Source organism: Lissotriton helveticus, chromosome 9 (assembly GCF_964261635.1).
Source record: "Lissotriton helveticus chromosome 9, aLisHel1.1, whole genome shotgun sequence".
Lineage (NCBI taxonomy): Eukaryota > Metazoa > Chordata > Amphibia > Caudata > Salamandridae > Lissotriton > Lissotriton helveticus.
Window position 1 is genome coordinate 1,041,438,966 of NC_136070.1, and position 21,169 is coordinate 1,041,460,134.

Sequence of the window (21,169 nt, forward strand, 5' to 3'; positions counted from 1 at the left end):
CTGCGAAACGCCTATCATTCTAAACGAGTACATTGCTTACAATTTGTAGCATTCTAGTGTTTGCCCCCAAGTCCGGGCTGGAGCCGGAAACACGCACACCAATTTATCACCTTCTGGCCAGGCGTGGCCAGAAGGCTATAAATAAATGGGCCGGAGTCGCACGGGACTTCCGGTCCGACTAGCCCACCAAGGTCTCTGACTGATTATTGCCCACAGTATATATGCCCATATATATATATTTGCTTCCCCCATCGATCACCTCCCTTACACAATTCACAGAAATAATGCACATGTTACATTTTTGAGAATTTCCGCACATCCATCCGTACTGTTACTTTAGTTGTCATGGCCCAGTCTGTCAAAGACCCATTCATTTGCAACTGAGAATGGCATGATGTGTTGTTTTCTCTTTATTTACTGGAATATCAAATTACTTGCCACGTGGGTTTATGTAATATGTGATAAGGAATTGAGCAGATGATAATAACAGCATAATACAGCTATCTGAATTCAACACACAATTATTACCCATAATATTCGTTTCCAACACGCTTGGATTGAATTTCATTTAAACCCAGCATCCATAGCCCAAGGATTTGTGGAACAACAGATGTTACTTTAACGTTGCCCTTGCAAATTCAGGTTGTAAAGTGTCTCTCCCGGACTCCACTAGGATCGGTCAGAATCCCTGCCACTCACTGCATGTTCTCGTGCGGCAGGAAGATAACAACTATTCTGATACAATATGAACCTATTTCTCTGGGAAATAAAATGTTCACTTTATCAAAATGAACATTGTAGGACTATCGATAACAAAGCACAGACACAGTTGCCCATATGTCGTGTTCACCGAGCTCAGTTTTGTATGTAACAGAGCAAAAGGAAAATCCAGATCAGAGAATACCAGGTCGATCAAAAGTTGTGCTTTGGCGTCAGAAACTGAGAATCAAGCCTGGCATGTGACACTCACGACAGCAGGGAGTAGACTGATCTGCTGACTGCTGTGCCTTATCTGATTGCAAATGCCATTTAAAAAAATGCATAAGACAACACTCCCATGGCGGCGGGCGGCACTGGCAGACAGTTGGCAGCAGCCAGGGATACTGGGACACACTGGGACAGGCAGGGGCCAGGCCTGGGCTAGAAATAATTAAATTATGGGGTGGCTGGAATGAGAGGGTCTCTCGTCGTCTCGTCACGGTCTCAGTCTCTGCTGGGTTCTAGAATCAGGAGCAGGGGTCACGCACACTTTTTATTGCGCGAGCCCAATGCGCATGTGTCACCACCAACAGCCGCGCCTGTTGGTGGTGAACTGCGACTAATAGCAGGCCTGCGCAGACGCGGTGGTGGAGACATCCGCGCGCGACCCAACCCACCTCCTGAAATGGAACTGCTGCGCTGCTCCACCTCAAATGCATTCTTTATCCAGCACTGACCAGCAGTCAGCAGAGATTGATTACATTCATAAATTGTGCTTTTTCAATTTCCGCACGGAGCGAGGGAGATGCTGGCACGCAGCAGAGACAGTACAGAGCAGACAGACAGTAGTCAGTAAAGACAGTAAGCGACTACTGTACAATGTACAAAAAAATCGTCACCCCACCCCACCCAGCAACAAAACCGGCTCCCGGACAAAAAAACAGCCCCCCACCTTGGCATCCTACCAGGGAATTGCCCGGTGCCCGGCATTGCCTATAGTTGCGTGATGGTGTGACTTCCGAAGTTTTGTGCCTCAGAGATAACTGCTTCTAGGTTGCAGTCTGATGACTGTCTGAGGCTATTACCATTGTTATAAAGGGAGATGGATGCTTCTGCTCGCAAACATGTGAGGGGGCTACAGAGAGTCTAAGACCATGAGGAGTTTTCCTACATGTGATAATCAAGAGAAGTGAATATAGGGCTTTCCTCCATTGAGCTCGTCTTTTCATGTAGAAGACTTATTATAGCTCCTTTTTTCAAACAGAAGTAGGGCGCTTCACAGATCCTTCTTTGGCATAACTCCATGAACTCCATGAATTTGCAACAAAATTAGCACTAAATACTCCCGACTACTGCACCCTCCCTAGGACAGGCCACTGTCATTTAGATTGTCATATTAGGTCTTCTATTGCTTTTAGTGCTCTTAGTAAGGTGCTGCTTGTATGCCCAATAGTATTTTTTTATTTCTTGATGATGCTGAACCTATACTTCATGCTGTTGACCACCTTGTGTTTCTCACTAATTATATATACACACCACACACTACTCATAAATTTCTACGATGCTCGAAATTTTCTCCACAGCTCCAACTCATGACCGCTGCTGTACAGTTAGAAAATCCGTTTCTTCCAGGTCAACTCTCCTTCTATTAATTAAAAACAACTTAACTCTAGTGATCCACTGCCCAGCAGCACTATTTTTATTCTCCTTCAGTCCTTAATGCTGGGTCTTCTGCTGCTTCTCTTACCCTTTCAAGCCACTGCTGGTATTGCTGCTTCAGGTCAATGTTTGTACGATTAATGTCATCCATCCAAACCAATGAACATGTACTAAATGCTCGCTGGTAACTGTGTATTTCTCAGCACTCATACATTTTTCTCTCTGTACTATCGTATACTTTCCTTATATTGCTATCTTCTTGACACGTGCAATTAACGCCAATTGCATTACTGTAAATAATCTGCTCAGTTGAGCTCCCAATCCCCAGATTGTTTACCTCTGCTGAGTGTTAGTGCTCTATGCAGCGTTCTGAAACCCCGTTGCAGCGCTTTTATGTTTCTCAGTTCCATAAGTGAGTCGTTCATCAAGCAGAAGAATTTTTGTTTGAATTCATGGCCGTGTAGTTCTACAGTATTTTTTATACATCATGAACTCGGCCTGAAGGTATTGGTGCATGTTATATGAGCACCAGTTACATTACAAAAGGGCATATTCACCTATTTTTATGCACTAGGCGATTAAGTGATTTGCCCAGAAAGGATGTGGAGCTGACACCAAGAAGACCCTGGTTCCCCAGTTCCGAACTAAAGTCAGTAGCTTTGTTTTACAGATTTTTGCAAATACAGACAGAAAACTATCTACTTTCCCGTCAGGATTTATTTTTAAATATTGATATAAACAGATTTTCTTGTTAGCAGTTCTAAATGCTGACACTTATGACTTCTAGGCCAATAGCTATGCAAATTAACAAGAAGGGAGTCATGCAAAAGGAATTTTTGTAATGAGGCTTACTTAGCTGCAGATGTGTTCAAAGCTGATACTAAAGTGTACACGTTTTCATGCCATTAATGTGTGGTCATGTCATTGAAACATGTCAAGTTTTCAATTATACCAAACAACGAGTTGGCCCGTATGAGCTACGCACGCATGGAACAGGGTAACTTCTGATCTTTAAGGGTTGGCTCAGATTGTGTTCTGTAAAACAACAAACACAAAAATAAACAAACAAACTACTATCAGCAGCCATTACCCCGTTGATTTAAAGCGATAGCACTGCATGGAAAAGTGGAAGTTAGGATACGCCACTGGCACATCCCAGAGATAAGCTACAATGAAATCGCGTCCTTTCAACTTTGATAGCTTTAAGCAGTCGCCATCTTCGAATGGGCTTTCATTCTGTGAAATACCTGGAATCGGCGGTGGGACGGGAAAAGGGGGACAGAAATGCTTCGCAACGTTCAAGAATCCCTTTCAAATGCATTTTAAGCATAACAGTAGGCATTACACACTTTCAGTCAGCATGCAACTGTAAGTCCCGACCAGAGGGTAGCGACAGTATTTCTGTTCAGTACACTCACTCTAAGTGAAAAATCAGGACGTCATAGTTAGCGTATGCCTCTGGCATTGGCTGAAGTTACTATGTGTGCTTATGTGCGCGTATCTAATATAGAAAAGCAAATGTTTATCGACTTTTATTATCGCCCGTCGTCCTCGTGTGGGGCTGGGCTTGTTTAGGATATTTCTTTTGAACTATTTGGGCTTGTTTTGGGCTTCTATTCATGGGACATTGTGCTTGTTTTATACGTCAAAACCTGCCTGTCCGGCAGGACATCTGTATCTGTCCTCCCGCCAGTGACAGTTGTATCTCGGAGGGGACAGAGAGCGCCTCATCTCGCCGGAACAAATAGAAGCATCATGGAAGGCGAGAAGATGGACGAGAATGAATGGAAGTACCACGGAGAGGGCAATAAGAGTCTGGTGGTGTCCCACGTTCAGGTGAGGCTCTGCTCCCCGTCCTTAAATGCACTCTGGGGAGCCGGGCGGTGATCCTGGTGGCTGAGGAAACAAGGAAGAGACATTCTCCTAGCCGAGGCACTATGCTCTGCAGTGTAGTCTGCTATGTTACAGGCTTCCTCAACTGCTCTGTTTAACGTCAAGCGAGTACACTACATCCTCTCGCCCCCCTCAGCTTTGTATGGCAGCCCCCTGGGCTTCTCCAAACTTTGATGGCTCATGTCCATAAAATGGACTTCGAGCCGTGGAACTTGGGAGTGTGGATATCCTCTTTGGTGATTTGGCTCCCACTCCTCATTCGCCTCAGCAACTGTCCCTATATTGTCTGATTTGATGAGGGTTTACAGGGTGCGCACTTATCGCTGACTCGTTTTAATCCCACGCTTTGTTTTTATCCCCACAACCGAAAGCTTTCCAGCATTTCACCTTTAGAAGGGAGATTCGCGATTTTGTTAGTCACTTCCTTTAAATTTAATTCCCCAAGCGAAAAAAGCAAAGACTGCTGGAACTGGTGGGACCTTAGAGTCCTTGCCAGAAAACTGGAATAGTTGCACGATTAGGCTGGCAAATTCCTCGCTTCATTTGATCATTTAAGCATCTATATGTCCTCGTCCAGCTTTATCCCAATCCCGTCTCCATGACTTGTCTCCTACATACACTGAAGAAAAACAGAGTACTGTTTGTCTTATTTTTGTCTAACTCTAGTACTCCACCACCGCACGGATTTCTGTCCCACTGAGTTGTGCTTCATGGCTTCACCTGCTCTGTATTTTATGAAAATCGGTTAAAAACGTATTGGGCCCTTTATTACACGCCCTATTGGTCAGTCTTAAGTTTTTATACATCCAAGGACAACTATCCTAAATTGATTTATTATAGATATCTCAATCCTCATTCTCTCAAATTTATCATCCTCATCGGGTACATAACCCTTGTTAAAAAAAATCGTATCCCCTTTACGCATCTTTCTTTCCACCTCTTTAATTTGATGCATGCACTTTCTTACGCAGTGGGATACTTGTGCTTCTGTCCCCTCATTGTGTCTGTGTAGACTGCTCTCCATCTACACCCTTATTATTATATATTTGTTTACATGTGGCATGGATCTGCTTTATGACACCTTGCTGTGAGATTTGTACCACTTCAAGACTTAAACCTCACAATCTACATTCATGTAGTCCTTGTGTTATATTTAGTATGGTGTCTCTCCTGGCACTTTTCTTCAGCCTCTAGTGCCCGAGAGAATACACAAACATTGTCTACGAAAACGCTGCTTCCTGTGTAGTGTTTCCCTTTTCTCTTGGTTGCGCATGCTTTACAGCACATGTATGGTACACATTGCTTTCACAGCCCAAGTAGTTGCTTCTTTTGATTTTCGTTTTTGTTTTCAAAACAAACTTATAGATGACACCGTTCTACCACCACTGCCTTTCCTGTAATTCCATTGATTTTGTTTATTTTTTTACTTGGCAACATTTCATTACTTACATGTGTTGAAACAAATAATCTTGCAAAGCAAATCAGTATCACTGACCAGTTTTGAAAGACTGTGATTATTCCTATAATGAGGAAATACGATATATATTTTATGAAATACCGTAGCATTTCAAATAATTATTTCAATCAAATAAAGCATATACTGGTCTCATTTCCCGCAAGAATTATGATATACCTACATATCCTGGCATAAATATTCTTAGGAGAAGTAAAGACTTCCAAATAGCTCAGGTTTATTCACCCTGTGGATTCTGTAATTACATAACATATTAGGAGTCTTTCGAACAGGCTGGGGAGGTTGGAGCTATGGTTGTCCCCTGAGTTATCCTGCCTCACGATATCTAGGGCGGATCTTGTAGAACATTATAGGCAATTCAATCTGCTGTCTCTACATGAGAGTGCTAAAGAGGGCAGGCTGACAATGGAGTTCTTACAAGTTAAAGAGGTGTACCTAAGGAACCCTTTTTAGATGCAATTCAGCCACCCATGGCTAGGAAATTGTACATGCAATTTAGATTGGGGAACTTACCTTTTGCTGCGTGCACCAGTTCATGAGCTCCCGAGAACTCAAGTATGTGTCCCAGTTGTAAAACAACGGCTGAAACTGATTTGCATGTATTGTTCTTCTGTCCGGCCTATGCGTCATCTCGCAAACGTTGGTTATTCCAAATATGTAAAAATTTAGGGTTTACACGTTGTACAGAGGCTTTTAGAGTTTTAAAATATGACACTGACCCTCCAGTAGTATTTGCAGTATTGTGGTTTTTAAATGCCATATGGCACATTAGGCGAGGTCTTTTAAAGTAATATTTTGATGACATCCTATGTTCATCTTAGAGTGGAGTAAAATGATTCTTTTGATCTTTTCAGGAAACAGAATTTGTATATATGTATTTTTAAAGAGTGTATGTATTATGAAAGTGTAAATACTTGTAAATGTTATGTAAATTGTGGGTATTCTCCTCTATGCACTTTTATGGCCTGAATGGCCGAAATAAAGTTTTTACAACAACATAGCATAATGCGATGAATAACATAATTATTAGAGGGCATCATCTTAATGAACATGATGTTACTGCTGCATGCGATTGTAAGCTCCTTCCAGGGATTTGCCATTGTCAAACACTAGATAAGTGTATTTAGTATTTGGCGATTCTGACTTTATATCTGGCACTCTGGGTACCTGGATGACTGTGTATGCTGATTTGACTTAGAAATACGTGCTGTTATGTACACTGCTCTCTTTCATTGGAAAGGAGGAAGAGTTTGTGAGGCATTTGGGTTATATTTAAACTTCCAAAAGCCCAGGTCGTAAAATGTCCCTTCCCCTTGTACTCTGCCCACTATCGGTGCTTTAGTACAGACACAGAAGGGCAGCCAACCATGATTGTCACACATTGTAGATCAGATGTTGTTTATCATTTGTGATTGATAGTGACTCTCCCAGGTATTCAAGAATGACTGCCAGTTGGTTAAAGGTGTTGTTTTCTAAATCATGCTGTGACTCTATTGGTTTATGGACACACCTTGCATGATACTGCGTCGTTTTATGTTTGGGATTATATGTTAATTTCCCAGTTCTTTTGCCTCTGAAAGTGTGGTTTCATCCATCCTGTTCTCCTTCATCTGCAGGTCTTGCCTTAAACTTAACCTGCATGGGCTTAACATGAGCAACGGATCTTAATATCACAATAATCAACGTCTATATCCAACCAAAGCGAAAAGGTAAATTAATAAAGGAAATGTGCAAGTTGGTAGAAAAATATATTACAGAAGGACCATCTGCAGAGCTCATTCTTACGGGTGACTTCAACCTAAATCTAATGGGGTACCCCGCGGACGCTGAAATGTCTATACAAAACACAATCTGGAACATTCCAACGCAAGGGGAGCCACCTTCTAGTAAGCAAACCAAGGCAGGTCAATCGGCCTTGGAGGAATTGGAAAACTTACATTTAAGAGCACTAAACGGTAGATCAAGAGGAGACAATCCCCCTGTAGCGACATACTGCTCATCCAGAATAAATACTATTCTGGACTACACCTTTGTCTCCCTTGATCTGTTTCACCAAATTACCTTATATTCGTTTAGGGGATAAAGGGGATAGCGATCACCGGCCTCAAGAAATCGAGCTTCGAACAACAGTTCAAATGTTTGAGCATTGCCAGACTGCCCAAGGAGCAGATTATACTATTAATCTTAAGAGAATCAAATTCAGGCCTGCCACACATTGCAGAATGATGGGAGTTGCTAAGGATCACTTTAAACTGAGAGCCAGATCAGATGAGGTCAAAAAATTGGAAAGCTTTACTGAAACTAAGGCAGCCTACACAACGACCATTAAGCCAAAAACCCAACAAAGATCTGGCGGTGCGAAATCGATATCTGAATTTGCGCTGAAAGAAATCGGGCGCACCAAGAGATTTATCAACCGTATATTGAGACAGCTACAGTGGAACCCTCAAGATATAACACTACTAAATTCGCTGCGAAAGCAAAAGGCTCGGTTAAAAAAACAAAAAAAGGATGCAAAAAGGGATAAAGAGAACGCAATGTGGGCCAAATTACATGCGGATATAAAGCTAAACAACAGCGCAAGTTTTTGGAGAACCATAAACAACTTTGTTCACCCAAATAACGGGGGAACTACCTCCAACATCTCTGAGGCAGCCTCGGCACAATATTTTAGTTCTCATTTCCATGAAGCTACGGAGACTAGAGCAAAAGGGGAAAACTCCTCGGGCACTTCACAAGGTGTTTATATCAGTGCTGCATATGCAGGAATTAATCAGATCACACAAAGCAAAACCGATAATGACATCTTAACTGCCGACACTTCAACTAATCGGACTATGATCATAAAAAGGCAAAGGAAGGAGGGAAGGGGCCCTCGGCCCAAATGGTATACCGCCTGTGCTCTATAAGCAAGAGCCAACATTCTGGGCAGAAGCATTAGAACCACTGTTTAGGGAAATTAGGATGACAAATATTCTGCCAAAGTCATGGAGGGGTTCCATTATTGCACCAATCCATAAGGCAGGGGATAGGTCAGAGCCTCAGAACTATCGGCTAGTTGCGTTACAGGACAATGAGGCACATTTTTCGCTGGAACGCTCCTGGAAGAGCTCCAAGCCTGGGCAGAAGCAAACTCCATCATCCCCCTGAATCAGCCCGGTTTTGCAAAGAATGTGGGGACGACTACAAATATAATAACGATGGCAATGCTCTTCGACATGGCAGAAATGACTAGGAGCTCCCTGCATTTGTGCTTTATTGATTATAAAGCAGCTTTTGATCATATAAAACGCAACAGACTGTGGTCCAAACTTCGTAACTGGGGGCTCCCCCAATCAGTGTGATAATGTTTATTGATTGATTATTTAAAATCTTTACCAAAAGAGAATACACAATATAACAATTCAATTATAGTAATACAGTAAAAGGGCGATGACTTTAAAAAAAATAAGCGATAATTTCATAAGATTAAAAATTTAGAAATGTAAACAGTATAATAGTTAATGTTATAAAAATTCAAGTTTTTTCCATGCACTTGTTAAGAATTTTGAGAGGGCAGAGTTAATATGTATATCTTCCAGGCAAAGACACTGGATTAGTGCTTGTCTACATGTCCTTATTGGTCTCTTATTGAAGTGCCTTTTTCGAAGTGTTAATCTTTTATTTTTTAGTTCTGGGCAGAGGCACAATAGATGTATAATATTTTCCTCTCCTGTGTTACACAGCCGACATGATATATTATTTTCAAGCTTTTTCCATGGCAGTGCATGAGATTCTCCGGGCAGGATTCACAATCGAGCTTTCATGAATATATTTTTATATTTCCAAGTCCAAGCTATATTCAAATATTGTTGTGGACTCTTTTTTTGTAACTGTTTATTATAGACCAAGCATGTTTCCCCAATCTCTTTTAAACCTTCTGATAAACCTGCATACTAACCCCTGGGTCCAGATTAAACTGGGCGACGGAACACACTTGTCGAGACGCATTCCAACGGACAAAGGGCTTAAACAAGGCTGCGTTCTGGCCCCCACACTTTCTAACCTGTTTGTAGCTGACCTCATACCGAGATTATACGCCTGCAACTCGCATGCACCAAAATTGGGAGATATCTTAGTGCCGTGTCTCCTATATGCAGACGATATAGTCTTGATTAGTAAAACGAGAGTAGGCCTTCAACATCTTATAAATGCAACTCACGATTACTCAAAGGAAAATGGCCTAACGATAAACCTCGACAAAACAAAGCCCATTACCGTGAGCAAAAAAAGGGAAAAGCCCCCAACTTGGTACTGGGGCAACACCCGAATAGAGAGCACCACGGAATATAAATATCTGGGTGTAAAGATCGACAAGGGAGGTCAATTCCTTGCGCAGAAAAACAGCATCAGGCGCAAAGGCATCGCTCTGGCAATCTCTCTGAAATCATTGAATTCCAAATTAACTGGCCCCCATCGATTCTGCCCATTGTTGAGGTAATTTGTGCAAAGTTATTGCCAACAATAACATATGGAAGTGAAGCACAGAAAGGAAGAGATGCCAAATTACTGGACTCCACAGTTTCAAATGCTTTTAGGATTATATTCGGACTACCCCAATATACCTCCCCATCGCAAATAAGGCTTGAGTTTGGCATTCAGAAGCAATCTCTTGCGAGACACGGGGCATATATCATAATGTGGGACAAAATAAGAAAAGCTGTTCCAGGGTCACTAAATGCACAGCTGTGGAAAGAGTTAAGCAGACATACTACCTCGCCCGCAGCAAAATACCTTAAAGAAGGGCTACACTAACTGGGACTAAACCAGCTGTGGGAAACTCCCACTAGCTCTGGTGTACTTAAGAAATTAACTTGGAAATCAGTCAAACATCTATCGTGGCTGGAGGATAAAGCTTCACTCGCTGAAAGGTCTCACGGCTGGATGACTCTGAACACATACTATGAGCAAGCAGCCCAAAAGTACTTTAACACGGGTTATGCCAAGCATACAAAAATTAGCTTCATGAAGTTTAGACTTGGCTTGCTGCCTGGCACTCAGCATTCTCCACCCTGGCTAAAGGGGAAGGTGGACCCTAGGTGCCGCCTTTGCGAGTTAGCATCAGTAGACCTTTTGCATCTATTATGCTCCTGTAAACAACTTTCACAAGAACGGCTACAAATATTAAAAGTAAAATTCAACCAGCGGAGAATTCGAACTAGGAGGCAAGCAGTTTTGGCTTGCCTAGCTCCAAATGATCCCAAACTAAACTGTGCCTTTGTAAAATTTCTGACAGCATGCCATAAGAAATTGCCGGAAATTAAAACATTGACTGAAATCTAATTTTAAAACTTACTTATGCACTTATAAACAAAGTAGTATATCCAAGAATCACCGTGGTATAAATAATCTGGATATAATGTGCCTGTACAAGTGACTGCTTATATTTGAACTTTTAATGTATAGTTTGTTTTATTAGAATTTTTTACCATTTTATATTTAAGGAGTTTGTATATACAAAAATGTGTCTGTAATGAAATATTATTGTGTTGCAATGGTTTTAACAAACTATGCAAAAATAAATAAACTTGAAACCATCCTGTAGTATCACCAGTGACTTCATTGATGTAACTTGGTTTGTTACTGGTCGTGGTGAGGCAGGGAGTTAAGTTCGTTCCTGTACTTTTACTGGGGAATTTCCATTCTTTTTAGCTTTTAGGCCATAGTCGACACAGTGTTGCTGTAATTATTCTTCTCAATTACTTCGCCTTCTCACATCCCTAACTAAACATAACTTTGGTTTGTGCAAATTGATTTCAAGGGTTTTTGTAGACCATATCCCTTTCTCCTAGTGCTATTGGTTGGTCTGTTAAGTGCCATTGCTCTGATGACCCATAAAGCAATATTGCTTTGTGGCTCATAAGAGCATGCAACCAGTGTTTTATTATGGTGCCCATCCACAGATTGCTATCTGTTTATCATTATCAATTTTTTTATAGCCCCTTTCAATATTCAGATAACTGTATTTGAAAATGGAGGCAATGTTGAGATTGCAGTCATTTATATAGTGACTAGCGAAATAACTATGCTTTCTTTATAGAACATGTGTTCAACTGTGGGAATGGGGTGGTTGTTGCATGCTGTTGGTAATTATGCGATGCTGAAGCACACGTGCCTATGAACCAACAAGGTAGCTTATTTTAGCAAATGTGGTGGCAACATCAAGCACAATTTATATTCTGATTGGGCGCTGTGTTTTGGGCGCTGTGTTCAGTTCCACTGAACATTATACAATATTACCCAATCAGAAAAAAGACTCCCATTTTAAAACATGTTCTGATCACACGCATCTAATAGATATATAAATACATAACTGGCGCATGTCCTATGTAAAGTGGCAGTTTCTTTAATATCACTGAAATGGCTGAATTAAAAATGCTCTAAACCAGCGAAAAGAGCGTTTCCTGCCGGTATTTCAATGAAAAAGATATACGAGTTCCCCTCATTTAACTATGTGCTTTCCGACCATTCTGCAGCATATTTGACAAGATCTGAGTGAGTGCCATGTGGAAGCTTTGCTGGGGGTTGGCCAAGAAAGCCAAAGTTATTAGTGAAGCAAAAACAGCTTGTCTTAGTGAGTGTTGTCAACCTTAACTACAGCGATGCAAATACCGCCTCTGTAATTTCTTAAAATGATTCTTGTTATACAACTTCAGTTGGGGTCTGCTTTTGTAATATTAGTTTTCTTAGAGGCTGTTTTGTGATCATGGCCCTTAGCCACTGTGGTCCTGTATGTCTTTGGTTACACGTTTTGCTGTGTATCTGGTGGTACCGCGAAAGGTCAAGCAGTCTGCTTTTTGTCCTTTTTATAATTGGACAGTTGCACCAGCTTCTGAACAAGTGTTCAGATGTCTTCGTGCCATTCAGAAAGGAATATCCTTGGTAAATCCTAAGTGAACACCTTATGGAGAATTATGCTTTTGATGTTGCCGACAACAGTCTGGATGATGCCTGGATGTGAGTTGATTGAATAAGGGTTATTTTAGGTTGAAAAATCGGCACATGTAGAGACTGTGCTTGCTATTTGGGGGGGGGAGGGTACTTTGCAGACAAGCCTCCTTTCATAATATTGTCAAGTGTAGATCATCTGTAAAAGTCGTATCCATAGCTGCCAAGGTTTTAAATGGCTATGTGTGACATTTTCTCAATTTCAGTGAAATTATGAATGACATTTCAACGAGTACGAGTGACACTTTCTTACTTGCAAAATCAAGCAACAAAATCAAACAATAAAAACGAAGGAAACATAAATACCATACATTACACCCATTTGAGCAACAAGAAACTCCAAGGAGATCTTTCAACTTCTGAAAAGCATCGCAAATAGAAGGGCACTAACCACTCTGTCAATGCCGCCCACCCCACTGTGATGGCATTATAGCAGGTATGTCCATGCCACCCTTTTGCACCCCCTTCTTCCCAGGCTGCTTGATTGGCAAGTGCAGACTGCAGTAAGCTCCCAGGCACCACTTTCTGCAGTGCAACACAAGGAATTAAAGGGGGCCTGCTCGCCACTGACTGAATCACTTGGCAATTAAGAGAATACTGTAAAACTACACAAGCGAGGAATTTGCCTAATGCACAAAAGATGAAAACCAGTCCTTCCACCTGTGGGTGCAGAGTAGGCACGGGAAGCAGGTTCTGGCCGATGAGGGCTGCGGGCATAACCCCCAAAAAGCCCGAACAATGACGCATTCCTAAAATCCTACCTGGAACCAAAGAGCACCTTTTAACAGTATTATTTCTACTACCGCGTATCGATGTTTCAGCACGTAACGTTTGAAAATCGCTTGCAGTGAAAGACGGGCCGATCTCCCGAGGTCATTATCTGCAAACGAGGCCAGGCAGCAAATTAACACACAATCACAAAACCTGCAGATAAACTCACCAGAAAACTTGACCTGTACTGCGGCCCTCAATAAGGGCGGCCGGCCGGCCAGGGCCGGTGGGAGCAGTAGGCAGTGCTGCGAGCAGAGACCATGATTGCGGCCGCTCACAAACTCCCGACTCAGGCTCCAGGACGTGATTACGTCCCCTGCGGCACCACGCCATACAACTTAAATGGGCCCGGCTCTAGGGCACTACCTCGTGATGTCAGGCGGCAGGCTGTCTGACTCAAACCATCGCAGCGACCGGGAATCCCCCGAGACTGATACATTTTAACAATGAAGGCATGAACCTACCAGCAGCTTGCAGCTCAGTGGGAGCATACCAAGCCTGCAAGAGCAGGCGCACAGGCCATGCGTCGCGACGTGATGCCATTGCCAGCTGCTACACACCAGTTAATGCTGCAGTGCTTCAACTGGGACACTATGGAGAATGCATCATATGCGTGACAATGCATTTCAGTGCGGTGATGCGGAGCACCGCACTGAAATGCGTTGGCGTCATACCTGATGCGTGATACTTGGCAGGACAGCGTATCTCCCTGAATAGTGCACATAAATTCAGGCTCGTATGACCAATGAGCATACATTTTTAGGACATACAGCATAGATTTTCAGGATGACTATAGAGCTTGTATGTGTTTCCCTTTATATTCATAATTTGCTGTTTTACCTCCTGCTCCTTCCCTGTGATCAGGTCTTTTTATAGCGGCTTTGTACCCCTAATGGAGAAAAGACAGGCAAGGTAGGTGGGTGTTCCAGTGGAGAGTCGTGAAACAATAAAATAAGGGGTATCCCGTCCCTTCGAGGGCTGGTAATTGGGGTATGCAGTCATATTGAACCTCTAGATAATAAAGGGGTTGGGAAGACTAAATTAGTTACAAGATTCTTTTAGGTTTGTCTTTTTAAATGTCATGGCAAGAAACGGCATTGCTGGCTTTGTGATTGGTTCAGCAGCCAGTGTCCTACTGCAAATATTGATTTTTGACTCCTGTACAATATCTGTCTTAGAATGTACTGTGTTTCTTCGGTGTAATGTTAGGAAAATATTGAAAAATAGTATTCTTCATAGATGTACATAATTTGTTACGTCGTACATTGCCGAACAAAAGGCAAGTCTCATATCTTCTTGTATCCCTCTACAGTGATTTTTATTTGCATGGGCCGTTTCATGCCTAAAGTGAGATGAAAACACTGCATATGGAAACATTCGAGAGTAACAGGGTGAACAAAAATAAGCAAAATTGTTCTATAACAACTTGGCAGCTAATCCTTTCCCCTTTTTAATGCGAATCCCTCTTCCTTACATTAGGGACTGTTTGAATTTAAGCTTTCATAACTCTGCAAACATTCCCAACCAAGGATTTCACGAGGTAAGTGTCAAGTATCCCCTTCCGCTGCAAACCATTGCTATTTGTATGCCATTGTGTGCAACATAATTAGTTAATTCAGTATTTTGGATTATATTGTAAAAGTACTCAATCTGCGGTTTGATTGTGCCCTTTGCGGTTCACATTGTGCACTGTAGAAGTGCTTATTAACAATGACCTAATTAAGTTGGACATAGTAGATACAATCTTATGTATGTGATCAGTCCTGCAATGGAGGTGAATGCTAACTGGTGTCTTACTGAAAGTATGTCGGGGTGTTGCTGTTTATGGGTGCATGTAGCCTTCATTGAAATCCTTCAAACCAGGGTTTGTGGTTCCTTCAGTGCTAGTGTCCTAAATAATGCAGTGTGCAAGAGTATACCTTGTCCTTGGTTGGTTTCTATTTTACTTAAGATTTTGCTATTTCTGTTAACTGCCTTGTGAGGTTATGTGAGATGAATTCTGTTGTATTGTCAGGTCTGACCATTGGAAGGGTCCAAGTTTTGTAGGTCTAATGGGGTTTGTTGTCTTGCACACTAGAGAAATCTTCCGTCCAGTGTCTGGCATTGAGCATTAAGATATTCAGACAAGAAAGTAATGCATATTATGCACCCATTAAATCTTAGGCCTATTGGAAGAAACTGCCACAAGTATTGCAAATTATGAGGTAGGTGTAGCAAAATGGATCTGCCCGTTTAGTCCTCCTGGAGTTTTCACTTTTGATCACCCAGTTTTTGAACCTTTACCATGGGTGACTGTCAAAACCTGGGCCTCACCCATGGTATTTTCATGGTAATTGGACTGAGCATGTTGAGTGCCACGTTTTTGGAGAAGGCTACTGCGGTGCAGTTAAGATACGGGACCATAGGCTGGTTACACATGTGCAAACGCGGACTGCGGGTGAGACTCCTGCCATGCACAGGTCAGCTATTGCGCACAGTTAGCCTGGCGCAGAAGGAACTCTGCCAGGATATGTGCTGACATGGGGGCAGGCCGTCTAAAATTAGTGGCTATTAATAGATAGATCAGTAGGGTTTACTAAAACTATATGTAGTGCTTCATTGATTTATACACACACATGAAATCTGCCTTAAGTTTTGTGCCACTTAGGTCTACATAGTCCAGTGAGGTGTCAAAGTAGGTTAAAAGATGCAGGCTGAGTTTGAATATGAAGGTACAGTAACATTTGTATATGTCATGGGCCATCAAGAATTTTCATGTTTCTCTAGCTCATCTCATAATTCGATTCCAGGCCCTTTGTCCCCTGCCTGGGTCAAGTTAATTACCCTGCTCCTCAGCAAAGGGAACAAAGGCCTCCCCACACAAAGGGAGCAGTTATCAGTGATTTACTCCGTTCCTGTGAAGGAAGGGATGGGGAAGAAATAATCTGCATCTGGTAATTCGCTGTCACACTGCACCTTGTCTGGGTCAACTCAGGCTCACTGAACAGAGAAGGAAACCCAGACATCTGGAGCTAACCTAGGAGGAACTTCCCTTTTGAAGTTTTAGTGGGAAGGAATCTGGCAGTGATGTCAGCTAGGGATGGAGCTGAGCCCCTCAGAGAAGCTCCTTACAGAGAAAACTTGACAAGGCCGTTTTAGATTGCCCCAGAATGCTGTGCAGAAGTGATGGGACAGGGGTACAGGGATGATGTGGTATTCTAGGATTGCTCCGTGGTGTCGGGGAGAGACTGGGAATAATACCCTAGACCTGGGAAGCAACAGCAACAGAATCACGGACAACTGGAACAATAAAGAAGCTACCTGATTCCCTGCTACATAGTCTGGATCTGACTCCCAGGACTAGATGGGTTTCTCCAGGGTCAGTGACGCTGGTCCCCTTGACAAGTTTGGCGAAGATCTGGAACCCACTGCCACCCAAGTGCCATGCAAGACAGCCTTGAGGCTTTGGGGCATAGGAGTGTTGCCAGATGGTGCACTGTTGGCTAGTGGTAGAGGGGCTGTGCATGAAGCCTCCACCTTCCGAAGAGGAGCACTTCGAGCTAGGAGAGGAGAAGACTGGCACAGGGAGCCGTTAAAACCAGCTCATTCCCAATGGCGACATGTTAGAGACCAGGAGAACTGTAGAAAATGATACCGATGGCTAGAGTTCGCCACCTGGCATGAAGTGAACTGAAGATCATGAAATGCAGCCGAGATATGGCTGTTTGAAGATTTCACCTTTTGAACCTGAGGCAGAGAAGCAGAGCGTGCCTCTGCCGTACTTTGAAGAAAACCCCTAGGGTAGGTGGGCAAAGGTCTGGTGCAGATTTCAATCCATGGGAGAGCGGGCATGCTTGGGGGCTCCCATTACACAGGGATGTAGCTGGGAGGTGGAGGCATACAGGGTTGGTTCTGTCAGGGAAGCTGGAACTGGGCTTCCCGAGATGCACCCACTGCCATACCTATAGCTTCGTGCCTCGTGAGCATGGGCACCTGGAATTAAAAGAAAATATAAAAAGCCTGTTGAGGTGCAACACCGCTTACAGAAATGAGCAGAATGCAATCCACTCATTAAGTATTCACTCACTCTGGCTGGAGTGCCCCAATTATGTCTTGCATAGGGTAATTTCAATATTCCACATGCTTTGTGGTGGCCCAAAGAGGGGCAGGGGCATCACAAAACTTTTGACACGTGATTTGGGTCTGCAAGTGGAGCAGTACAGCCCTCCCCATCTACTTTTACTACATTTCTCTATCTTTCTGGGGGCTGAAATTGTATGATTGTGAAAAAAAGACCCGGACATGTTGTTTTGATTTGCAATGCTTTATTCAAGGTATTTTATTGTAATGATTATTGAGAAACATTGCAGTGCTTTTATTAATGATAACAATTGCATTTAAATATGGTTATTGATTGCATTGGTTTGGGCATAACTTCTAGCAAGTAATTATTTTTCTTATAATGTGGCGACCCCTTAGAAAAAGCTAATAGGCTTGCCTTCTATGTTATGGCACTCCTTTATAGCATGATGTTTCATTTGCTATAGCTGGGAGGGGTATTGTGATCATAGGGTTCGTAACCCACTAGATGTTAAATGTGATTCAGGGCTGACACCACAGGTACAATCTTTCTGATATATATATATATATATATATATATATATATATATATATATATATATATATATATATATAGTAGTGCATATGTAATATATCTTCTTTTCCTTTTTTCCGAAGAAACAGCACCGACTGGACAATATTTTATTTAGTGTTGTTGCATGCCAGCAAACGGAGATTACTAGCCCACACTACCTCCCCAGAGAAGTCCTTGGACTGCTCTGCTTCCCTACTCTGAGAGAGTCTGGTTCTAAAACGGGGGAATTGGTTCGCACTGGACGTACATTCTTCGGAACTGATAACCCAATTTCTTACAGTAGAATTGGAGAATAGGGTCGGAGAAGTATGTGTACAGCCAGGTCAGTAAAAAGAGAAATTGTGCAATAAGAAATCTAGTTCTGGTTAAGCAAGGAAGATGGAAAGGAGAGAAATATGAGAGCAGACCGATGTATGGCATGCATGTTATACCTTATGACTTGTCAGTAGTCTTTTGTTTTTTGCTTGTAGCTATGCTATTAGTTGTGTGTTTTCTTTTTGTTTTTAAAATATCTGTTTTGTCTGGTTTCTAAATTCCTTCAAGTCCGGTTTTCATATCTTCCTGACAAAAATATCTCACCCAGCCCTGCTCGGTTTCCGACAAAGTACACATTTTTTACATTTTCTGCATACTTAAAATAGGCAAGGCTGTGCACAGTACTGACTCCACCTCATAACTTAAGTTGCCTGGTGTCCTTATGATAAACAACACATACTCTGTTTTGTAAAATCCCTAGAAGGCCAATCCTTTACAGAAGTGCCCTCTGTATTTTTAGGGCTGGCTACAGACAGCTCTGGCTGTGTGAGAGCCCCCTTCTCAACGTACTGTACAAACAGAAAATGGCTTTGGGTCACCACTTCAGCCATTAGTTTGTTTGGGAGAATCCCGTTTGGGCATTTGCTTGTTGGGATGTCCTTTACGTCTTGGGACCAGCCAAGGCATGTCATGGATGTATGTTTTTGGTCTTAAATGTTTTGTACTTGAAGATAGAGACAACTTAGTCCCTCCTTAGATTGCACCCCTGCTCCTATTAAACCTCCGCTCCAGCTGATTTAAAAGAATGGTGGAAGAGGACTTACTTAAGCGAGCTCCGGCTGCTCTCTGGAAGAATTCTGGAACATGGTATCAAAAGCAGCAGCACTGAGCAGCTGTGAACAATAGCCATGGACCAGAGTGCTGATAAAGGGACTGGTGGGCATGTATCTGTGGTTGGCAAAGTGCTATCCATTTCTTAACGATCTCAATATGACATCATGACTATTGCTGTAGTGAATATAGCAGCCAGGCTGTGGAGCATCACAGGATCCAGTGCTCTACACTGCAGTGCTGCTTTCATCGGCTTTATGGCCCCAACTGGCTTCACGGTTGACAGCTCTTGTGGTTGCTGCTCATGGCTGAGCAGAGCAGCAGACTGGAGGTTGGGCCTGAGCTGTTATGGTAACATGGACTGTGGTTCAGTGGCCGCTTCGTTTTTCTGTGCCCTATCTGAGCTCACCGTGTGTATTGGTTCTGAAGCTTTTCTGGTAGTCGCATGTCTCGCAGGAGAGGCAGATGTTGCAAAATGACATTGGAGCAGTACCCCTGGACAACTGGTAGTTGCCTATTTCGCCCCTTACCGCTCCTTCCTCTGCTGCCTCCTCTTCACTTTGCTGGCAGAATGTAGTGCACCTTCTTACTGGACAGAGTGCCAGTGCTCATGCTGTGCTCTGCCCAGGTAATGCAGCTCTTTATTAAGGCAATTTCTCTTTCTTTAGGTAGGGAATCGCCTGTAGTTTCATTCCGCTGGACATAACCGGGCTGCAGACTCTAAGCTGTCCTCTCTCATGATGCAGAGCTCTTAGTATTGTCAGTTGTCAATGCTTGTGTAGCAGTGAGAGGTCAGTTTTCAACAGTGCTTATGCTCTCAGCTTCTTGCGAGCAGCGGCTCTCACCAGGTGTGCCAGTGTTCTGGCTTTTGGAAGTGAGGTAGTACTAGATGCATCTCTTGTGGCCAAGGATGGGTGAGTACAGCTATGTTGATGCATTTTGTGTTCTTAAAAAATATATGTACATTAATGGAGGACGACTCGGACAATTGGATTTCTTCCTTGCCTGGGAAGCCAGAGATTCAGTGTAGGGCTAGAAAAAACTGTTAGTAGGTTAGCATTGCCTTTGTGATCCGAGTCCCTGACCCGGCCTTATATCCCAGGCCAGCTTTCAGTCAATCGGCATGATGTTTGTAGTGGGGCCATGGTGATGGGTCAGCAGAATTGCAGTCCCAGCACATTCTAGCAGATTTGCAGCTCAAGTATAGTAGAGAATGGTAAGTGGTCCAAATAGTGACTTTTGAAGTGCAAGTGGAAACACAACCACTTTCAACCTGTCAGTGGGTATGGATGCTGTGAAATGGGTGACAAGCAAACTGCACAGCTAATCCTTAATTTCATGTGGTTGGTGGTGCATCAGTGAGTAGAATGCCCATGATGCTGCAAAAACATTTCATAGGTAAGATTGAGATAGTGCACATGTGAGAATTGATGATGCAGTAATCGGGACACTTTTCTACAACTTTGTTGTGTTGGGATATGTGTTTGAGCTATATATTGTATAATAAACCTTTATTTAACAAGCATTGTAGAGTTTGAGCAATCTTTTATTCATCATGCATGCGCATACCCACTCGCCCATCAATAATACCACACAAACAAACAGTTATACGCAAGATAGTTTGGCTTTGCCAAAGCTTGTTTTTTCATGCTAAGGAAATAGATGATAAAATGTGTAAAACCTTCTGCAGAACATAGCCTTGGACTACTACCGCCAGACTGATACAAACGAATTTTCTGTAAAAAAATAAATAAAAAAAATCTGCTTTTATTCTTTTTAAACGTTGAAAAGGATGTGTTAAACTTTTTTGTTGAGTTTTATTTGCTTTCATGTAAGAACAATTGAGTCACACCGCCCGAAGACAGAATTTTTGGCGTTTGTGATATTTTCTCTATGTTACATTTCAATTTTTTTTCCAATTTACATAACTTTTTACGTTACAATTGAAACTGCTGGAAAATACTAAA

General features: G+C 42.5%; 1 protein-coding gene across 1 annotated transcript in view; it reads left to right on the plus strand.

The window, feature by feature from the left end:
- Positions 1-3,979: 3,979 nt before the first annotated feature.
- The window catches only part of IPPK (inositol-pentakisphosphate 2-kinase), a 350,009-nt gene continuing 332,819 nt past the window's right edge, over positions 3,980-21,169 (plus strand). The window contains exon 1 of the mRNA XM_078661382.1: positions 3,980-4,194. Within this exon, the coding sequence (XP_078517508.1) occupies positions 4,114-4,194 (81 nt within the window). The 5' untranslated portion in view covers positions 3,980-4,113. The remainder of the gene's footprint in view (positions 4,195-21,169) is intronic.